This window comes from Megascapheus bottae, chromosome 12 (assembly GCF_031878675.1).
Source record: "Megascapheus bottae isolate mThoBot1 chromosome 12, mThoBot2.hap1, whole genome shotgun sequence".
NCBI classification, from domain to species: Eukaryota; Metazoa; Chordata; class Mammalia; order Rodentia; family Geomyidae; genus Megascapheus; species Megascapheus bottae.
The window spans coordinates 22,912,999-22,931,632 of NC_143520.1; the positions used below are offsets into that span (position 1 = coordinate 22,912,999).

Genomic DNA, 18,634 nt, shown 5'->3' on the forward strand with positions numbered 1-18,634 from the left:
AGTCTTTTAGTCAAGAGAATACAACAAGGTTTCATTTGATGAAAATAAGTAGGCAATAAAGGGCCAAGGTTTCATTGTGGGTCAAGAGAGCTGGTTATCTATAAACACAGAGGTGAGTATCATTATGCTCCTCCAAGTTGTTTTCATTTCCCATTACCTGTGAGGTTGCAGGATGAATTACTGCACAGGGCAGGAGGTAGGAAATTCCAAAGGCCACTTAGGGGCTACAAGGAGCTCAAATTCAATGGTACAGATTATTCCCTGAGTTATCTTTTGGTTTTTCAAATACTATTACAAGTGAAAAATTTAAACTGTCACTGAAAAATAGTCACCACGTTGAGTGAGATATTCACAGTATTTAATGGGCTTATGAGGGAAAACATCTGTTCTTCTTTAGTCTTCATAGTAATTTTCAAATTTCCACTTTTGATATGGTTTCATTTGATCACAAGTAGATACTTTCAAAGTCCTCTGAGAAAAATTTCCTTCCAAGCAGAGCAATTGAGAATGTTTTTCAAAAACAACATGATTCATCTAGAGAGAAAAAAAAAGGTCTGGAGTGAGCAAGAATGAATCTGACAATATGAATATAAAAACTGTATCCCACACCCAAAGAAGATAAGCAATTGGTTCCTTAGTTCAGGATTTCTAAACTAAATTAATGACATAAACCAAGAGTTTTGGAAGTATGTTGTTTCTTTCTCAAGCTAAATAATCATACGTCTTGAGCTATAAGACTTAATTGTTCAATTAACAAAAACTGAATTTCCTAGAGATTGAATGAAAACTGTATAAATTAAAGGTTAAAAATTCAAGAAAGTACTTCATGTATTTGATGGATGAAGGGTATTTCATTGCTGGTAGTAAAGAAAAAAAATACATGCCATGAGAGAAAGTCACTTTGTTCATTTCTTAATTATGCTCATGTGTTAGAATGCACATTTATATTACAAAATGCTATACAAAATGAATTCTGTTCATAAGCTCCTTACTATAATTTCTGATAACATACCCAATGTTCAGAATCCAGACTTTATTAGAAAAATACCAAAGATATTTCAGTGGGCCTTATTATTTTTAAATATTTGCTTATCATTTAAATGATTGATAATTTATTATTTTTCACTTTTCTCTATAAATCTTGATCACCTGTGCTTATGACAAAGGCAATCTTAATAATAAATAAGCCAGGCATGGTGGCTCATGCCTGTAATCCTAGCTACACAGGAGATTGAGATCTGAGGATCAAGGTTCATAGCCAGCCCAGGCATAAAAGGACCTGACACTCTTAACACCAAGTAACCTCTAGAAAAATGGGAAGTGGGTCTTGGCTCAAGGGTAGGGAGGTAGCCTTGAGCTGAAGAGCTCAGGGACAGCGCCCAGGCTAAGTTCAAGCCCCATGACCCACAAATAAACAAACAAATAAATAGCTCCAAGACAAGTGGAACTGGATCATACCTATAATCCTTGCTTCTCAGGAAGCTCAGATCTGAGAATCCTATTTGAAGAAAGTCCAGGCTGACAACCATCTCCATACAACCACAAAAAAGCCAGAAGTTGAAGCATTCATAGGAGCACACACACAAAAGTTTTAAAATGCTTTATAAATTTGACCAAAGTGGGGTTACTTTCTGGTGAAATGGTAGAAAATTTGAGGTGGCAGTCAATCCAAAGGTTAATCCTGCCATCTCAAGATTCTATGAGAAACCTCAGGACTCTGAATCCCTTTAAAAAGACATAAGCAAAACTACTGGGACTTTGAAACAAATACAGTAGAACAGTTTCTGGTAAGTCTCTGCACAAGCATCTCCTGATCCAGTAGTTTCTGCTGATTTCTGTGGTATCTGGTTTCAGGCTATCAATTCACTACCACTGAAGTCTAAATCGGCAAGAGATGCAGCTCCTGCCTACCAGTGGGAGCAGGCTCCTGCCCTACAGTGAAACCCAATCATCTGGTACTGTAGAGGATGTGAAAAAGAATCCTTGTATGGAAAGTATGCAGAATGAAGAACTAGGATCATTCCAGAGTGAAGAGTCAGTAAGCATGTGGCTCCTTACTTTTACCTTACACTCTGCTTATGAGCTTTGCTGGTACCCGTGAGAAACAATGTCAGCCTGTCAGTTTACTTTTGGTGTTCTCGAATGAATAATCAAATGATGTAGGAATAAACAAGAAGTTTTCCTATTAAAACTTGGCAACTTTAAAAGTATCCACCTGACACAAATTCTGAACAAAAAACAACTAAAAACAAAAAGGACTTCACAACTTACAAAAAATACCTTTATCTCTAGGAGTAAACTTTAATATTGTCTCTATTGTCACATACATATTTAAAACTGCCAGCTGAAGAAACTAACAAACAAGATTTTAGTCCCATTTGACTAAAAATTCAATTTGGGGTAAGAAAGGGGTACAGATCTTTCACTTACCAGTTCTGGATGGAAGAATGATGGTGATTTATGCAGCCACCGGATCCCTTTGTTTCTTTTTTCACAGGGATACAGACTTAGGGATCCATTGTCAGAGATGGGGCCTAGGCACCATTCTCCATGCTGAATAAGTCTTAACCAGGTATAATTAAATTGTTGATACTTTAGGGGAAATGGACAAAGGAAAAATTACTTCAGACATCAATCCCTGGTAGGGTCTCTGCTAAACCTAATTTTTATTAGCTGTATATAATATAGGAACTTCTGTGTGCGTTCAAATGCTGCTCTTGCCACTTTCATGGACATATTATTTACCTTGTCTGATATAATATTTCTTAGTTTGAAGTGGTATATAAAATTATATATATATTTGATGGGAGAACCACTATCAAAGATATAGCACATAATAAGCATTTAATAAATATTAGTTGAGAAAGGCATTGGAGTATCATGCTTGTAATCCTGCCTACTCTGGAAGTTGAGGACTGAGGATAATGGTTCAAAACCAACCCAGGCAGGAAAGTGTGTAAGACTCTTATTTCCAGTTTACAACTAAAAGGCCAGCAATGGAGCTATAAATCCAATGGTAGAGTGCTAGCCTTGAGTTGAAAAGCTCAGGGATAGTGCCAGACCCAGAGTTCAAGCCCCAGAGCAGGTGCAATAAAAATAAATAAATTAGTTGTAACTATCCATTGTTAGTACAAGGAGTATATATTTGTGTGCAGTTGTTTTACATCTTTTGAACCCTAGTCATTTTTAGTGCTTGAAGTATAGGAATGTATTATCTATCATGGTTACATTCACAAGCCACAGACAGTTATAAGGATCTCACAGCCAGAACATTAATTCTTTTAGAGGATCATATAATGCCTTCTTGTTTTGGACTCTGGTGGACTTTGGCTAGGTAAACAAGGGTAAACTGCGCTGCTCACATAGGCAGCTATCAAATTGCTGCCATGTTAGCACTCACCCCTCCCTTCAGTTCCTAGGAATAACTCTCCAGAAAGTGCAGTGGAGTATATCTACAATAAATGCCAATTCAGGTAACAGAACTACTATTTTCAGTTATTGAAAATATTTTCAGAGGTTCTTTAACATTTACATTTGTGTTCAGGTCAAGGTATGGTAAGGCTATGAGTTATTGGGAAATGTGTTGTTTGTATGACTACAAAAATACACAAAGAAAAATAACCTGCTAGAGAAATGTATTTAAATGCCTTTGCTTACTTGACCATTAGCAATGTACCTGAGATTTTAAAAAATCATTTTAGTGCTCTTACTATGGTATCATATAGGGGCTTGCCCTCTGTAATAAGTTAATAAGCCAGGTAATAAGTACAATTCTTTTTTGATAATGTTATTGTCCTTCACCCCACCCCGTTTCACCCCCCATACATTCCCACAAGTTGCAGAGTTCACTTTCCACATAGTGTATACAGAATACCATGACTACATTTGTTCATCCTTTTCTCTATTTCTGGGGCTCCCCCTGTGCCCTCTAAGACAAAAAAAGAAAATTCCAAAAACAAATACCACAACTAATAACAACAACAATTAAAAAATAGATTTCTATTTCCTGGGATTTATTTTGATAAATGGTATTTTAAATGATCAGAGAAATTATGTCTTTAGGTTTTCCCCCTAAAAGTATCTTCTTTTGATCTGCTTGTATAGAATCCTATATACATTGTCATGTCCAGTTGTATTTTTAGATCTAGCTTCCACATATGAGAGAAAATGTAACACTCAGTCTCTCTGAGCTCGGTATATTAAATTGAAACCATTGTATTGGACTTGTCCCTCCCCAAAGGCTCATGTCTGGAGTAATAATGGTTGAGATTAGATGGTGCTAATTAGAGATGGTGACTCGCAGTCAACCACAAAGCTTCTAAGTCTTAACTTATATTAGCATACCCCACAAATGATTTGTGTAGACATTAAAATGTGAGACCCATGAATATATAGAATATTGAAAGGAAATTATGTGGCTACTAGACAGTATTTTGAAAAGGGGCATCTCAGGAATTTAAGAAATTAATAACTAGGAGAATTTTTAGAAAGAAAAGAGTTGATTGTTGAATCTGAGCAATTTATTCCTTTTCACCTATTATGGATGAATACTGTAATTGGGGGATGATTTTAAACCTTATTATTTCTTCTCAAACCAAATTAATTTCTCCCATCTTCCTGTCCCTTTTACTGAGCAAACAAAATTCAGAAGCTATAAATGATCAACAAAGAGAAAAAGAAAGGCAGGTTTTGTAGAAGTCAGGGGTTACATTATTCAACTTTCCTTTCCTTACCTCCCCTAATAGTAAAGACCTAATAGTAAAGAACAGAAGCTGGATTGTTAGATGAAATGCTGGTTATTTCAGCATAAAGTTACTACAGTGATTACTCTTGAAGAAGTTAATATCTCATATAATTTAGACAAATTGTGGGGTTGAGTATACAGTCTATGACTATTTTCTATTGGAGTTGTTAATAAAAATTATTTCTTTCAATTAATTTTTGACACATCTCTCTGTCTCCTACGTTCCCTAATTAAGGAAGAGTTCCCTTGGCTTCAAGTTTACAATCCATAGCCAAATTATAGTCACAGAGATGCCTTTTCTTCTAACAGCAACTTTGAAATAAGAGGTAGAGATGGGGTGTGGGGGAAAACATAAGCAGGATTTGCAAGGCAAAAGTAAGAGTAAGACTCATAAAGCCTAGACTATCATTGCAAAATAATTTCTCCACCATGTGGTCTGTAATCATTGGGGCTGATTTTTTCCTCACGAATTAGTGTTCCTGTGAGTCCTATTTGGCACCCAAAGTAGATAACTGTTCCCACGGCATGTAGATCTGTTAGGGAGCATATGTTGGAAAGCGAGGTGTGATAGCACAGAACTCACCTCCAGCCCTGCGGGAGGAGTTCCTGTTCTGCTTTTCCTGGCCCCACATGCTTCCCTAACCATTGTGCTGAGTTTGAAGAAGTTTTACTAAAGAATTTTCTGTTATTCTCTTAAGATGTAGAAAGATTGCAGGGGATAAGAAAATGGAGTCACAGAATAAATCAGCTTCCTTAGAGTGATTATTTTATCTTCATATGATGCTTTTCAGTTTTGTTCCTATTATTAAAGGAAACATTTATAGAATACTAAGTACCAAGTACTGTTCCTCTGGATTATTCATTCTGGTCTTATCCCAGCTATGAAGACACATGTTATAATCACTGTCCTTTATTCAAGTGTTGAAGAATCTATACAAGACAACATGTTTGAAGCTAAAGGAGCCAAGCCTGGATCTACCCTGGATACAGTGGACTGACTTTAGTATTCACACTTTTCCTTTCTTGGTTACTGTCTTTTCATTTAGTGGTAAAGTCTCTTATACCAGCCGCATGATGATATCAAAGGTTAGAGATTACTTATACATTTCTACTGGATGAAGACAAATTTCTCAAGTTAGCAATGAATATATCAAACATTGTGCCTTTTGGTTACCATGAGTTGTAAAACTCCAGCTGATCATACCTTGCTGGTGGCATCACAGTCTCCCAGAATGGCTGTGAAATTTTCAATGGAAATGCATTTTCCCAAGGCCACATTAATAAGCTAGGAAGTAGAATATAAAATAAGAATTAAGAAAACCATAAAGTAGAACAAGAGTATTCAACATGTCTAGGAAGAAAAGAATATAAAAAACTATAATAAGGTTAAGAGATGGTTAAATTAATTGCTTAGCATTACTTAGCACTATGCAACTTTATTGGTTGCTAGCCCTCATGGAGGCATAATGTAATCTTTCTAAAGTACAGCTTCAATCTGTCAATTTAGGACTGTGATTCAGTCACAGAGCCAACAAACAGAAGCTTTTAATTAACCATTTCCTGGGCTGCCGAATGGAGAATAACAAAAGGTGGCAAGGGAAGGAGTTAGGTGAATTTATCTGATGCATATACTAAAAATCGACTCATGCTTTCAATTTAATCAACCCAAGAGTTAGGGCCACATTCTTTGGCTGACCTCTTTATGTTAGCTGACTGCTTAGACACTGAATCACAGATATATCGAGTCCTTCAAAGACTAGAAGATACCAGTTGATTCCCTGTCAGAATCTTCCTAATTACTCAAGCAAGCTACAACTCATTACAGGAAAGTCACCAAAGCTAAAACAGAGCCAAGTGTCAAGCCACTTTCTGGCAGGGCGGCAGGTTAATGGACTCACGGGGTCAAATATGGAGGTAGCTTTCTATCTATTTGATGCAGGAAAAATGTTGATTCCTTTGACCCTCTTTCTTGGGCAGGACTAATGAATTAGGATTAATAATACAATTTAGAATTTTTGGATTCCTGGAAGAGCTCTAAAGAACAAACTATCTTTATTATATGAGCCAGGAAAGTCTTTTGAGCTGGAAGGTAATGGCTTCATGTATATCTGCCCCAGCCTGAAAGAAGTGCCTGACTTAGAGTTCCAGCTCTGGAGTACTGTGGCTCTATAAGCAGCTGGCTTTCAAATGGGGGGGGAGTCTAATGGTTGGTCCCCATGCTTATATGCATAGCATAGCTTGAAAGGAAGCAAGGGGCAGCTTTGGGGATCAGTAAGTACAGAATAGAGAAAACAGAAAGAATGAAAACTGTAATCTGCTCTTAAAACCTAGGTGTGCACAAATCAGGGAATTGAATTGAGGTTTTCTATACAGATATGAAAAATAATAGACCTTTGATAGATTAGAGTAATAGGAAAAACAATTTCACCCATTATCCCAGGTGTACTGCCAGAAAGTTAGAATTTCCCTGGGAATCTGAGGCTTTATACTGACCTTCACTTGAATTTGTGGGGAAAAAGGTTTATCTTCTTTATATTAGGAAGGAATCCTCACTGACTTTCAAGTTATAGACTCAAACATTAAAAATAATACCAGTCTGGTAATTTCTAGGTTGACAAACTCAGCAAACCTCAAAGCACTTCTAGAGAGACAGATCTCCGTTAAAACCCCTCAAATCAGCTCTGGTCACAATTTGAAATGACAAATATGGGAGAGCAGGCAATCCACAAGTAGGAAACGTGAGCAGTCACCACACACAGAAGAAGCAACCACACAGGAAATTAGAACTACTTAGCAAGAAAATCATGTCTCCATTTTTCTCTGGCTTTCAGCTGAGATCTTATAAAGTCCTGCATTTGTGGACTATACAGAAAATACTTTATCGTCAATCAAATTTTGACAAGTCTAGTTAGAACACCATTGCGCGGGCTGTATTACTCCCGAATTTCTCAGAACCATCAATGTGCTAGTGCTTGATAAGCAAACTTGCTGCTCAGAAGACATTGAGTATTTCCCAGCTTCATGTGGCTGTGGACTTAGCACAATTAATCTGCTCAGGAGAATGTCTGGAAACAGTCAGTTTTACAGTTTTCTTTATTTATATTTGATATAATTCCTTCTATGTGCTGAAAGGCACTGGAAGGAGACGGAAAACTCTTCTGTCCCTCTGTCCTTCTCTTTCTCTCTTTTGAAGGTATCTTTTTCTTGTTATCAGAATTCTGGGGAAACATTTTCTTCTCATAGAAATGACCTTTGAAGTATTAAGCAATGTTTACATTTTAATCATGAGTAAGTTATTTATTTATGTATTTATTTGCCAGTCCTGGGCTTGAGCTCAGGGCCTGAGCACTGTCTTTGGATTTTCTTAAGGCTAGAGCTCTACCACTTTCAGCACAACTTACAGCTTTTTTCTATGTATGTGATATGAAGGAATGGAACCTGGGTCTTCGTGCATGCTAAGCAAGCACTCCACTACTAGGCCAGACTCCTGGCCCTAATCATGAGTAGTTTCAAACCTTGCATTTTTTAAAATGAGTGTTTATTCATGATGGTATTACTTTGCTTTTATTAAATTAGCAAGTATTAGCGAGTATGCAGATTTAAGATTATCTGTGTTGAGTGATTTCATTTTCCATTTCAGAAGATGAAAATTCCCCATGATTTTTTAGAAGTTGTTAAACTTTAGGCTGTGGGCTACTGGCTAACAATGTAATCCACCTGAAAAACACATTATGGATTAGGTTCATTTATTCATTTCAAAAATTATGGCTTCAACAACATTTAAGCTAGCTAATTAATATGTTGTTTGAAAAACCTCAAAGAACTTTCACTGACTTAAATTTCTAAGTATGCATTGTTGAAAGGTAGGAAAACAAGGAGCAAGCAGCATAAAGATGTGGTGAATTTTTTTTTAAAGCTTTTCAAGATGGCTTTTTCAAAGTAATAGTCCAGTGACTCATACTGAGTTATCTAGAAGAAGGTCCCAATTTTGTGTAATGATGATAACATCCTCTACTAGTTGCTTCAAAGGGAGAAAACGATATCTTCATTAATATCATCAAAGGAAGACAATAAAGAGACGAGAAATTAGAAGGAATGGACCTGCTAACATCATTTTACAATGTTTTCTGCATTTTGCTATATTATTGTTTAGCCATCAAGAAGGCTCTCCTTAGGCAAGCTCTTCAAAGATTTTATAACTCTAACACAGTTAACATTTCAATAGAGCCAAAAGGTAGTTTTCTAGTTCCCTCTGGTGGTTAAAATTCAGTAATGCTCTTGCTAAAATTTTATTTGAAAAATGTACTATGTAGAAATGTGTCCTCTTTTCTTCTGACCAAAGGATGAAATTTTATTTAATAGAATTATATTTTATGGGTATATTTGATTTTTATTGAAACTGTGTTTACAAGATGTTCTTTCTTAAGATAAAATAAATGTTGAGCCCCCTGAGTTAATTGCTATTTGAATATGATCAACAAAGTTGGCTTTTTTTTTTTTTCAGTCCTGGGGTTTGAACTCAGGGCCTAGGTATAATCCCTGAATTTTTGTGTTCAAGGCTACTGCTCTAGCACTTTCAGTCACAGTTCCATTTCTGGTTTTGTGGTGGTTATTTGGAGATAAGAGTGTCATAGACTTTCTTCCCTGAGGTGGCTTGGAACTATAATCCCAAGATTTCAGCCACTTGAGTATCTAGAATTACAGGCTTGAGCCACTGGTGCCTGATGAAAATTAGCAATTTTTAAATAATGTTTTTGTAAATACATATGTGACTCATTTATATATATCTTGCTTATTCAGTCAAATTTTATAAAACCAGGATAATCTCCTAGTTCATACCCTTCTTCTCCTTCTCCTTCTCCATCTCATTCTCCTTCTCCTCCTTCTCCTTCTCCTTCTCCTTCTCCTTCTCCTCCTTCTCAGTCTCCGTCTCCATCTCTGTCTCCATCTTCGTCTTCGTCTTCTATCCTGGGGCTTGAACTCAAGGCCTAGGCACTGTCCTTGGACACTTTTTGCTCAAAGCTAGCACTCTACCACTTGGCTTTTTCTGAGTATGTGGTTCCAGGGAATCGAGCCCAGGGCTTCATGCATGCTAGGCGAGCACATTACCACTAGGCCACGCTCCTGGCTTATAGTCAAAGTGAATGGCCCATTCCATAGGACATGTCCTCATGTTTGCTATGATCTTCAGTGAAGCTTTACTCCTAGAGTTTATTTAGAGACACTTTTCTTCTAGATTCCTCTTCCTCAAGTTGCTCTTCGTTTTGTACTCGAGTCAACCTTTCTGGCTTAATTTCTTCTCTTGCTATGTCTTCTCCTCATGCTCTGATAGTTTCTATTATCTCAACTTTTTTGAAGCTTAATATCCCTAATTATTTCTAATTGTTTTAATGATTAATAATAACTGATTAAATATAAGGAAAAATAAAAATAGAAGAAAGAAAAAAAGAAGGAAGGAGAAAGAGAAGGAAATAAAGGACCTACCAGGCCCTGAGTGATCTGATTTCTGCCCCTCCCTCTCATTCTTCCTCCTTCAAGATAACATGATTCTTTTGCCTTACTTGAATGCCTCTGTCCCATCTTACCTGTTTATAGCTCATTGCTGTACCTTCTACCCCATCCCCCCTTTTCTTTTCCTCAGAGCTTGGCTGATGCTTTGTTTTTCAGACAAAGGTTTCCAAGTCTCCTCTACAGATTTCTTGATAACATTAACTTAGAATCACTCACCTATTGTGGCTTATCCCCTAAATAAGAGCTAGTTCATTTCATATTCATACTTGCTTAATTGTTCATTATCTTTCTTCCCTTCCCCATGTTAAATTTCAAAAGAATACCTTGAGACTGCTTCACTAACCATTCTGTTATTGAATGTGAGGATGAAAAGGGCTTGGCCAGGCAGATATCAAAACATTCATTGAATATGGCCACCTTCCTCAAGTTTCCATTTAATTCTTGACTCTGCTTTGTCTTTCTGACATTAATACTTGTTACCTATTCATAATATGTAATATAAGTAATATAATATAAATAATAGAATAGAATAATTCTTTTCTATATATTTTATAATCTTTTTGTCACTGTTACCAGATAAGACTTATTAAAATTGTGAACTTACCACACCACTAGCCCGTACCACAGGAGCCTTTAAGTCAGGAAAAACATTCTCCAAGTACCATTTAAAATTTTTGCATTTCAGTTTCTTTCGAAGTTCATGCTGTTCGGTGAGGTTACCCACATCCAATCCTTGATCTATGAAGTGATCCCCATGGCCATAAAACAGGTCCTTGTACTCATCCATCCAGACCTCAGCCACCCGCACCAGGTTCCGTTCCACTGTCTTCATGCGGTCTTTGGGAAAGGAGTATGGGTTGTCATTTCTGAATATATGGCCTACTCGGGAGCAGGGAATGATCTCAATTTCACCACCACACATCCACACCTAAGAGAATTCCATGATAAGCAACAATTATAAAAAGGTTGTTCATAAATGACAGACAGGTAACAATGGTAAGAAATCACCTGGTAACTTTGTTTCTTTGTGCTTCGAGTACAGAAACCGCCTTTCAACAGAGGACACACTTTTGAAAGAGAAAACTCAACTCAAAGAGTTTTATTTAGTTTTGACTCTTGTTGAGATGGACCATTTTAGGAATAATACTATGGAATGTTTTGCCTCCCTACTCTGCAATGTAAGACCTTTTTTCTTACTTATAGAACACTCCTTTGTTCTTTCTTTGGTTGAATTGGGGAAAAGCAAGTGGATGTCTACTTATTCCCCTCCCTCAAATCTCTGGGAGAACCCTAGGATTGTTTGTACCACCCAGAACCGTCCTTAATCAGGAATTGTCAAGTTCTGTTTCTTCTAATACACACTGCCACACAGCAAAGCAGCTGCTTTCTGGATGCCCTCTACTATTGCCACTGCCAAGGCTTTCTAGGTATCAGTCAGTGATGCTGTGCACATAATGAAGTATCTAAGTTGCTATGTAACTACATGTGTTACCTGTGCCTAAGTAGTTTTATACTTGGGCTATTTGTGTCCTTCAGATGGTACACTATGGAATAATCCCTTCATTTCCAGCACATTAGAGAGATGTTTAATGAAGGTTATTTAGTTATTAAGATGTATCCCAGAGTTATTTCATATCAAATATGGACCTGGAGCATTTATGTTGAAGACAGAATACAATTTATTCCCTAATTAGATGGAAAAATAATTCACAAGCATGATATATCAAGAAACACTAATAAATTTCACAATAGTGGTTGATTCTTTTAAGTTCAGCCTGGGCTATCAAAAAATTAATTCAGAGACCCTATTTTAGTGAGATTTCCTCCAGTAATAAGGCATATAGTTCACTGTATCATTAAACTCAATCATTAAAAAAATAAGAACAAGCTCTTTAACACAAAGAATAAAATGGGAAACTCTTGGCAATACCTTGAATGAGAGCTCCATGTTTTCTCCACCCCAAACATCAAGACCTGGGTCATAGGTTCCAAGCTCAAAAAAGTAATTTTTATCTATAGAAAATAATCCACCTGCCATGACAGGGCACCTATGGAAAGAAAAGATGGATTTAAAAACAAAAACCACATATCCTGAGAGCTCTGCTTTTAGAGTTGGTCCTATGTGAGGATTTAGAATTAGGAGAATTTTCTACCAACAGTGTGTCTGAATATATGTATGTGTGTACACTGCTGAAGATCAAATCCAGGACTTGGAGCATACTAAACAAACAATCTACCACAAAGTTACATCACTAATCTAAAATACTTTTATTTTTTGCTGTTGTTCCCCTAGTGGGACTTGAACTGAGTTTTCTCTTTGACATTTTCTCTCTAGGCTGGCATTGGAGAGAAAGTATGTAAGTTATACTTCCATATCTGGCTTTTTGATGGTTAATTGGGGTATGACTGTCATCGACTTTCCTGCCCAGGTTGGATTCAGACTGTGATCTTCACATTTCAGTCTCCTGAATAGCTAGGGTTACAACCATGAACTACCAGTGCCAGTCTTCTAGCCAGAAATATTTTATATGAAACTTTATTTAGAGTCCTGTTAGGTTATCCTGCACAAGTATTACCTATGCACTAATTCAAACTGTAAAAGTCCTCTAACTATGTACCATCATGGAAAGACTGCAACAGACAGAAGTGAAGACATTCCCCAGGTCCACCAACTGGCAGGAGGTACATCTGTGGTTCACACATAGGCAGTCTGGCTTGACTCTGCGCCCTAGCACTCCATGGTGCTGCTTCTCACCCACTGGCACACTTGACTGGCAGCTTGTTATGTGGCAAGCAAAGTTGGAAGCACTTCCTTTCAAGAGTCTGATTTAATTAGAGAATCTATTTAAGTATAGCTGCTTCTAGTAGTCTTCACATCGAAATGAGGTGTTCATTGAGGGTCTCAAAGTCTTTAAGTGCATTTTTCAGGCTCACATCTCTAGTAGACAGTAGTTGTGATTAAAATTCAAGAGTGACTGACTGCAGAACCCTCACAGACATTAATGCTCAGGAGGAAAGAATTAGCATTGTATTCAGCAGGTTGTCAAGGCAGTGACCACCATCTCCTGGTGAGCATTGCTGAACCCACAGTGTTAAGGGTATGCTGCCTTGCACAATGCCCCCTTTCCAACATTTATGTATAGATTTTCTATCATATTGTTGACAGTGTTTTTCTAATATTATACTGGACATAATTTGAAGTCAAAATGTGAATGTGGCCAAAGCATAGTGGCCTTCTAGATGTGAGACTTGGACAAGGGAATCAAATTTAGACAAATCTAGGTTTGAAGCTCCAATTCTCCTATTAACTGTCTAACTCTGGGGAAAAATTTTACTCTTTTTTAGGTCTCAACTTTTCATTTACATAATGTGAATACTTCCACTTCTCTATGAATATAGAGAGGGTTAAGAGCCCTGAACGGTGTATGCTAAATGGTAAAATTTCCTCTTTATCTCTCTGGGGCACTGAGTCTGAAGGCATAACACCTAACAGAGGAAAAAACATAACTTATAGAGTGGTAAACTCAGAGGAGGATGCGATAATGTACAGCTTGATCTTGCTTTTCTTGTGGGATTTGTGGGATTTTAATTGATATTGATCTCCTGTGTTTATTTCTTAATTTGTTTACAAAATTTGAGCCCTTTGTCAGGAGAGAGCAGGATGAGATTTTAAAAGAAAACGTTTATCCTAGCTACTATTCTAATATCTCTGATACTATTATTTCCTCTTTTTTAATTTCACTCTTGTTTATGTTAATAATCAGGTATATTTACCCAGCATGTTCAACTGGTCTGGTTCCTGAGTTATAAATTTCAGGAAAATTTATAATACCATTGGTTGATTTTTTTTAAGTTCAGAGCTGAATTGGGTGCACTTAAAAATGATTATTAGTAGTGGAAAACTAATTTCTCAGGAAAACCTTATCAGCTTTGGTAGACTGTCTTTTTATTTCTTTTGTGATAGCGTGCCCTTACGTAGTCCAGGCTGACTTCAAATTCTTCTTTCTTCTTCAGCTTTTGGAATGCTGGGCTTACAGCAGCATTCAGTTATTTTAGGCTTAGTCTACATTTCTGGATATTCAATAGAATGATAAGATGTAACTGTTCCATAAAATTGTTATATCTTTTAAAAAAACAACAGGCGACTGCCCCCTAGTCCTGAATTTCACACACTTACCTTATTATGTCAGTTTCCTTAATCCTATTTTTTGCAACAACATCAGGAGGAATTGTTCGCCAACCAAAGTTCATGGGCCATGTGAAGATGCCTCTTTGAAAATTGTCAACTGTCATGTAACTAATCCAAGAAACAAAAGTGATTATTCAAGTATCTCTTGATAGAGTAGCAATCATAAATTTTCATTTTTAAGGGGATAAAATGCACACATCTTAGGTTTTAAGAAATGAACATAATACTGGGAATTGGTGGCTCATGCCTATAATCTTAGCTACTTAGAAGGCTGAGATCTGAGGATTGCAGTGCAAAGCCAGTATGAGCAGAAAAGTCTCTGAGACTTTCAATCTCTAATTAAGCACCAAAATAATGCCAGAAGTGACTCTGTGGCTTCAATGTTAGAGTGCTTGCCTTGAGCAAGAAAGCCCAAGAACAGTACCTGGCTCTAACTTTAAGCCTCAGAATCAGCACACACATGCACGCACATACACACACAACGAAATAAAAAAATTTGTACATTTTGAGTAGCTGCTTTTTCTTATTTGTGGGTCAAGGTGCACTTAGTAATATATGGGATGGGATGATATACATTTTCATAGGTTTGGTAAATTTAGCCTTGAGATTTATTCATGTGTACAGCAGGATGTTATGATGTAGTTTTAGATCATCATTTAATAATTTGTGACAAATTACTTATATTGCTTTCTTTTAGTTGATTCTTTTCTTTAATGTCTTGGCCATTTTTGAGATAGAAATACTGTACACATACACACACATATGTCTCATATAAAAATACTAGACTGAGGAAAATGAAATTCATTTGAGTTTAATTGGACATAAAGGGGAATGAGTTAGAGAACAAGCCATTCAATTCAGGTTAGATTTAGGTTGGTATTTTGGGTTAAGCATATGTTTTGACCAAATGGATTCCTGGATTATTTGTTGCTATCTCCCATATATTTTTATTTATTGGATGGAAGCCTGTGTCTCTCCAATTTAAAAAAATACATGCACTGTAATATGACCACCCTTTTTTGCTACTTTGGGCAAAGATATATTTAACAATGAGTGGGAGGGGAGGGACATAGCCATATTACCTCATATCCTTATCATTGATGACCTCTATGACAGGACAGGCGACTTTTTTTCTACTTAGATAAACTCTTTCCAAAAGAGGCTCCAGCCAACCAACATTACATTCTATATGAGAATCTAGGAAGGTCAACACGTCACCTAGGGAAGAAAACAAAATTGTTTGAAAATAAGATATAGTGAGTGTATACTTCAGCTTCAATGGTTTGACAACTGCTTCAGAAATGTGGTTTCAAAGATAATACTTTTCCTTCCAAATTGAATTACTATTTCCTATCATTCTATTTCACAATGATATATAGAAACTTTATGCCTTTGTGAGGCTAGCATCTTCTTTGTTTGGAAACAATTGATAAACCACTAAGGATGGGAGGTAAATCTCTGAAAAGAATGCTTGGTATTGAGAGTTTATTCTAAGGAATGTGGATCCCATTAATTCTGAGGGTGGAAGAGAGAGGATATTTTTGAGATTGTAAGTGAGGCCATGGAAATGGTTAGGAGAAACAATCATTCCAAATAGTAGGCCTAAAAAGGATTAAAATGGAGGAAGTATAAAGACTGGGAGTAGCTGAACAGAGAGAAGCTTGCTGGGAGGAGGATGGCAGAGTCATTTGCTGAGTGAGTAGATATGAACTTTTGTTTATACAAGATGAAGATGGCTCTGGAGATTCAATATATGGCATGTGATTATACTAAAGTGTACACTTAAAATTGTTGTTGATGTTTTTAACGTACTCTTTGAATTTCTTCGTTTTTTTTTTCATTTTGATTTATCCTCTGTAGTCACTGTTTTGATTCTCATACCCTTTGTATTGTATATACATTTATCAGATTTTGGGGGCAGGAATAGTAGAAAACAAAATGGTGAACCAATGCAACAGAGTTACAACACAATATGTTGGAAATGAACTTTAGAGGTTGGTGGGGGGAGATAGGAGGAGGGAAAGTGGGAGTAAAATGAGGGAAAGGGTAATAGTATTCAAGAAGAAATGTACTCACTATCTTACTTATGCAATTGTAACCCTTCTGTACTTTGACAATAAAATTAGGTTTAAAAAAAGAAAGAAATTGGGAGACCAGAAAATGGTGCGGAGACAATAGGGACGCTGCCTAGCTCTCTCCCACAAAAAGAGAGAATCAGGGAATCCCACGAACCAAGTACCTTAAGAAATGCACAAAAACAAGCTCAAGAAGCAATGGAGAAGGACTCAAACCAGAAAATGAATCCAGATAAAGCTTACATCCAACTTTTTCAAAGAATTCGAAATGTGAGGATTCCTCCCTCACCCCTCGCAGCCAGCCCCAAGCCAGGAAAAGCGGCAGTGGAGGGCGCCGGGCCGGGCAGCCACGACCACTGCAGATTCCAGCATAGGACCGGGCCAGCAGGTGGCAGAAGCCAGAAGCAGCAACCAGCACAGACCAGAACAGGAAGCAGCGGAACCCAGACGTGGACCACAAGCAGCAACAGAGACCTGAGGGAAGTGAATGATTCTCCAACACTGTGGAGCACCCACAGCCAAACACAAAGGAGTGAGCAGCACAGTGGGTAGCCCAGCAGATAGCCCAGCATGTCCCCAAACCCATCGGGAAATCAGAGCTGGTGCCAAGCTATAGAACTTAACTCAGACCCCTCCAACCCCCCGCCCCCCAGAAAGACTGGCAAGGACAGGGGGGAAAGGAATTTAGAATCCTGTCCCTTCCCTCAACAGCCCCATTGACTGGATTCTGACAGGCAGGTGGGCGCTAAGACCCAGCACCCCACCAAGGGAGGTGGAGCTGTCCCTGCTCCCACCTGTCCAACAGGTTCCTCTCCCAGGCCTCTGACTGGAGACTGACAGGCGGGAGGGCGATAAAACACAGCACCCCACCAAAGGGGGCAGAGGTGTCCCTGCTACCACTCGCCCAACAGGTTCCTCCTCCCAGGCCTTTGACCAGAGACTGACAAGTGGGAGGGCGCTAAGACCCAGCACCTCACCAAAGGGGGTAGAGGTGTCCCAGCGCACCCGCCCAACAGATTCCTCTCCCAGGCCAGTGGATCTGGAGAGTGGGGGCGCTGAGACCCTGCCTTCCAACAGCTGGTGGGGTACTCGGGAGTCTAGGAGCCAGCAACTGTCCCCCTCAAATCTTGAGCTGGACACCCTCCAGCTGGGAATCCTCAGGAAGACAGCACCAAGGGGACCCCCCACAGTCACATACTCCTGGCCAAAGCAGCAGAAACACAGCAGGGAACTGAAGGGTAGACCAGTAGCCTAGCTCACCCTCTGAGAATCAGAAAGGCGTGGCTCAGCCCTTGGAGCCCACGTCCTCAGCTGGGCCAAGCCCCTAGGAACAGAGGGGACACCAGCTGGTCCAGCTGAGAATCCCTGGAAACTCCCAAACTCCAGACCCTTGGCCTGGGGCCTGCCCCTGGAAGCAGCACAGGAAAACCAACCCGTCCGCCCAGCACTGAAGCGTGCAGATCCAACCCATGGCCCACTGTGAGGCCACTGGTTGGGCTGGGAGCTAGTCATGCAGCAGCACACAACCTCTAGGAACAGGCTGAACACCTGAAAAAACTGCAAACTCTGACCTAGTCAGCAGAGGAATCAATTTGGCCAAGAACCACAGGTTTACACAGATTCCCAGAACCACTGGTCCCAATTCAAGTAAAGACCGCCACCTACCCACCACAGAGAAAACTACAACAACAGTTCTCGATGCCTAGGAGAGTGCAAAGATGAATTATGACATACATAAATAATCAAAGTCTGACGCAAAGCCCAAAAGGAAACAAGAGCGAAGGGACGAGAGAGATGTCACCATTCCAAGAAATGACACCTGAAGAGACACGAAACATGACCCTATTCAAGGAGATGATTGTGGACATTAATAAAAAGATTAAAACAGTATTCCAAAAACAATTACAGGAACATAAGCAGGAAATCACCAAAGAGCTCCTCGAATTCAAAAGAGAAATGGAAGAAAAGATTAATACCCTCACAGCAGACATGATCAGCTCAGTGTCCACACTTCAAGCAAAAATGGAGGCATTAAGCAGTAGTTTGAATGAGACGAGAATAGAACATCAGGAACAGAAGATAAAACACAAGAGCTGGAACAGAGAATCGCCACCT

The 18,634-nt window shown here is 38.5% G+C and overlaps 1 protein-coding gene across 1 annotated transcript in view; it reads right to left on the minus strand.

The window, feature by feature from the left end:
* Window positions 1-393: 393 nt before the first annotated feature.
* Galnt5 (polypeptide N-acetylgalactosaminyltransferase 5) overlaps window positions 394-18,634 on the minus strand; it is a 53,000-nt gene continuing 34,759 nt past the window's right edge. Inside the window, exons 4-10 of the mRNA XM_090343104.1 lie at window positions 15,527-15,662; window positions 14,433-14,552; window positions 12,186-12,303; window positions 10,860-11,183; window positions 5,949-6,029; window positions 2,431-2,592; window positions 394-534 (exon numbers count right to left, since the gene is read on the minus strand). Of these exons, the coding sequence (XP_090199230.1) occupies window positions 394-534; window positions 2,431-2,592; window positions 5,949-6,029; window positions 10,860-11,183; window positions 12,186-12,303; window positions 14,433-14,552; window positions 15,527-15,662 (1,082 nt within the window). The remainder of the gene's footprint in view (window positions 535-2,430; window positions 2,593-5,948; window positions 6,030-10,859; window positions 11,184-12,185; window positions 12,304-14,432; window positions 14,553-15,526; window positions 15,663-18,634) is intronic.